A 4,386-nucleotide genomic window follows, 5' to 3' on the forward strand; every position below is an offset into this window, starting at 1 on the left:
TCCTCCACAACTAGACTGAAGAACAAAAGGACAGCAACTTGTCTGTTCCCCTTCCCCCAATTCCCCAATAAAACCTTTAAAAAAAAACAGTTTAGAAGTCCATATACAGTCTGAGCACTCTTGTCAAGGGGCTGTCTGTGTTTCTGTTTGGTCTTAAAGAATACTGACTCAGCCAACATTAGCTTTATTGTTAATATCTCACCACACGGTCTTCCCTTTATATTTTCATTAGGTATTTGGACTCAGGTTTGGATTGGGCCTCGCTTTTAACTGTGTAAACCCAATCACTCAGTCCTACGTCCTGATCCTTTAAAAGTTCTGTTTATTGGATCTTTCTCATTTTTACTCAGTGGCTTTTTCATGTTGAATCATTTAGTAAAACTTGACAGTAATACCTTGGTTTGTGAGCATAATTCGTTGTGGAAACAAGCTACTCGTATTACAAGACATCGCTCGTTTACCACGTTAAAATATATTAGAAATGTTTGCTCGTCTTGCGGAACACTTGTAAACCAAGTTACTCGCAATCCAAGGTTTTACTGTATAGCGAGTGTAGTGCATAGGTTTTGGACTTAGGCACACCTGGGTTTATGTCCTGGCACTGCTGCTTACTAGCTGTGTGCCTCTAGGGTAATAGAGGAGATTAAATAAGTTAATGCATGTAAACCACAATGCCTGCCATATAGTTAAGTATTAGTAAATAAGCCTCGGAGAAATCAATACTTTTATTCCTCCTACACTTGGAAATAATTACCCCCGTTCTGTATTAATGTGTTTATTCACTTTGATCCACCTATTTGTCAGCAGTTATTAACATTGCTAGCATTTGTGTTGTGCCTTTTTTTTATTATGAAGCATTTCAAATGTACAGAAAAATATATAGACAATATAACAAATACCTGTCTATCCACCATCCACCTATTGCAGTCATTTTATGCATATTTGCTTTTCTTTTAAAAAAAAATTGGGAATTGGGGGAGGGGAACAGACAAATTGCTGTCCTTTTTTGTTCTTCAGTCTAATTGTGGAGGATGTCGCTTCACTGGCCCATGTTGGTATTATTACGCTGTTCCCGGGTGAGGCAGATTGGTTGCCAGTCACTGGACAGCCGCTCACAGCGGCTCTTGGCAGCTCATGCTGGCTGCTGGCCTCTCAAGGTAGCTTACGGTAGCTTACGGGAGTCTGCTGCAGCTCCACTGCAGCCTATGTTGTTGCTGGCGACTCATGGCAGCCCAGCTCCAGGTCAAGCTGTTGTTCACCATCTTAGCTGTAGAGGGCGCAGTGTCACTGGCCTTAATGTGAGATCCGAACCAGGGATCTGCTGCTCAGAGCCGGCGTCCCAAGCCAACTCTTTTTTTTTTTTTAAAGATTTTTATTGGGGAATTGGGGGGATGGGAAAAGTGTTGGGGAATTGGGGCAAGGGGAACAGACAAGTTGCTGTCGTTTTGTTCTTCTCTAGTTGTGGAGGATGTTGCTTCACTGGCCCANAAAAAAAAAAAAAAAAAAAAAAGAAACCAATTTTACTATAGGCTAATTGATATAAACAAGAGTTCAGTTCCTATGGCATATTTCTGGCCACAAAAACATCATCAAACTTCTAAATAAAGACCCAAGACATTCCTAATATTAAACATTGACATACATGTGATACACACACACACACATATTTTTTTAAGAAAGATGAATAACAATTATTTTCCAACCCGCTTATCCCAGTTCAGGGTTGCCGAAGGCCAGAACCTCTCCCAGGGCAGAAGGCAGGAACCAACCCTTCTATCACAGTTTGTATTCACACACCCCTACTCAGACTGGGACACTGTAGACCCCACCAGTTCACTCAACACGCACATTTTTGGGATGTTGGAGAAAACTCATGCAGACATGGGGAAAGCATGCAAACTCCACAGGCAGTAGCCTTGCCGGGAATCAGTTTTTTCCTCATTGTTATAACAAATGACATGGAACGAAATGCCTTTATTTGAGGGCCTGCTGTATGTCACAGATGATCATTTTTTAGCTGACATTTTGTAACACATTTCAAAACAAACCATTAGCCTAGTTGAGGTATTAAAATCTTATCTGAATATCAGTCTATAATAAGTTTGAAGGTTGCTTTTCATCAAAAAGTAAAGATGACATTTATTTTGAGAAATATTCTATGAGGAATTTGCAGAGGCAGCTCATGAAACTAATACAGTTTTAATTGAACTCTGTTCTCTGTCCTTCACTGTCAGTGTTGGCTTATTTTCTTTCTCAGGGAATGTTCAGTCTATTAATGTTGAATTTTAAAAACTAAGTAACTTAATTTTCTTCCTAACAGGTGAGAAGAAATTTGTTTGTCCAGAATGTTCAAAACGCTTTATGAGAAGTGACCACCTTGCCAAACATATTAAAACACACCAGAATAAAAAAGGTATTCATTCTAGCAGTACAGTGCTGGCATCTGTGGAAGCTGCACGAGATGATACTTTGATTACTGCAGGAGGAACAACACTTATCCTTGCAAATATTCAACAAGGTTCTGTTTCAGGGATAGGAACTGTTAATACTTCCACCACCAGCAATCAAGATATCCTTACCAACACTGAAATACCTTTACAGCTTGTGACAGTTTCTGGAAATGAGACAATGGAGTAAATATTACACAAATACTTATTCATTGTGGTTATTTTTATACAGTAGTGAGAAGAATATTGTTCCTAAGTTCTTAGATATCTTTTTATTGATGTGCAAAAATTTTTGGATTGACAGTAACTTGGTTATACATGACACTGAAATGCCTTACTTTGTATGATATTCCATAGTATATTAAAAATGGTAAAATTGCATGGGTTTTGTAGGTACTTTTGGAATCTAGAAGAAATGAAATTTTACCAAGTTATATAAAGAGAAAATTGAATTTAACAATGCGAATGGTAGTCTAACCAAATGCATCAATCCTGTGTGGTTTAGTGTAAAAATGAGAACATGTTGGTATTTATCTATTGTAAGATAAAAAAGTTGGTGGGTGAAAGAAATCATGTTATGATAAAAATTTTGTAATTTTCTTGATGACTGGAATTTTTATTATGCATAACTGACAAATCAAGTTTCCAAGCAAATGTTACATAGTGTAGGCTTTACTTAGCTTATCAATTTGTCATTTTGAAGCTAATTATTTTAATTAGGTTAACTGTACAATATTTTAAGCATTACTCTTGTAAGATTTTGAAAACTACATTTTAACATGGAACTCCTAGGGATAGTCACCTTTTAAATCCTGTTGAAAAGCCATGTTTAAGATTTAATTTGCCAAAACAATGTCTTGTTAATATTCTTTCAATAACGAAGTTGGGCAATATAACCAATGTTTAAAAAAGTTTAAAATGTATAGGCTGAGGCATTTGGGTGGTAAGAAAATGTTATAGCAAAATACCCCCTTTCTTGCTTATTGGAGGACCAAAAAAAAAAGGTGTATTGCGTCTTAGCAGTGATTTTTTTTATCCAATCTTGTTTCCAAAAACCATGTCTGCCAGGGCCTTAAAAGCCATCATGTAAATTACCAGTAAAGTATAACATATGCAAACATAATAAGATCACTTCCATAGTGACAATACTCCAACCATATGGATATTAGTCATAGAAAACTAGCTGTTTTATGATATTTTTTTAACTCTTTCTTTTTTTTTGTCTAGGTAGTCAGTCTGCACTTAAATATCAACCATTTTCCTTTTTTGCTTCTTCCCTTAAAATTTATATGTATTCAGTACATTTAATTGAGAAACATATGTTTTTTATTACGCTGTATTCTTTTTATTTTTTAATTATTGTTTATATTTTCAATTATTAAAAATGTACAAAATAAAGTTTCATTGCTGGTCTTGTAAGAGCTATACGATTTTCCTAAATGTATACCTATAACTGCAGCAGTTCACCTATTTCAAAAATTTGGAATTCTGTTCATTTGTTATTCTAAGACCACCTCAAATTTAAAGGCTACCTTATTGTACGTTTAAAGTGTATTATAACAGTGTGGTAGTTAATAAAACACTATTTTTTTTTTCTTTTGAGTTTGTTGTATTCCTATGCATTTGAAATGCAGTGGTATGGGGTAAGAAAATCTGTATGGTTTATTTTCCTTCAAATAAGCCTTTTATTTGCAGATTGTTGATTTCAAACATCAAAATTATCTTAAACAGGTATATTTACTTAGAAAGGGAAGGATAGAGGCACCAGCAGATTACTACGTTTTCACCTAAAAATAAGTATATTAAATAAAGCTTTTGAAAAAAATCTTTTAACTCTAAGCCCACATTGAGTCATATCAGTTTTATCAGTGCCATTTTGCAAACCTTGTTTTTTTGTTTGTTCCAACTGTTAAAGCAATGCAGAATATTTTGATTTATC

The 4,386-nt window shown here is 35.3% G+C and overlaps 1 protein-coding gene across 3 annotated transcripts in view; it reads left to right on the top strand.

Annotated features, from left to right (window-relative positions):
* Nucleotides 1-4,049, top strand: part of SP3 (Sp3 transcription factor) — a 61,488-nt gene extending 57,439 nt beyond the window's left edge. For all 3 annotated transcript variants that reach the window (XM_019653716.1, XM_019653717.1, XM_019653718.1), the window contains one exon: nucleotides 2,321-4,049. In XM_019653716.1, coding sequence (XP_019509261.1) covers nucleotides 2,321-2,637 — 317 coding nt within the window. In that variant the 3' untranslated portion in view covers nucleotides 2,638-4,049. The remainder of the gene's footprint in view (nucleotides 1-2,320) is intronic.
* The last annotated feature ends 337 nt before the right edge of the window (nucleotides 4,050-4,386 follow it).

Source organism: Hipposideros armiger, unplaced genomic scaffold (assembly GCF_001890085.2).
Source record: "Hipposideros armiger isolate ML-2016 unplaced genomic scaffold, ASM189008v1 scaffold_205, whole genome shotgun sequence".
Taxonomy (NCBI): Eukaryota; Metazoa; Chordata; class Mammalia; order Chiroptera; family Hipposideridae; genus Hipposideros; species Hipposideros armiger.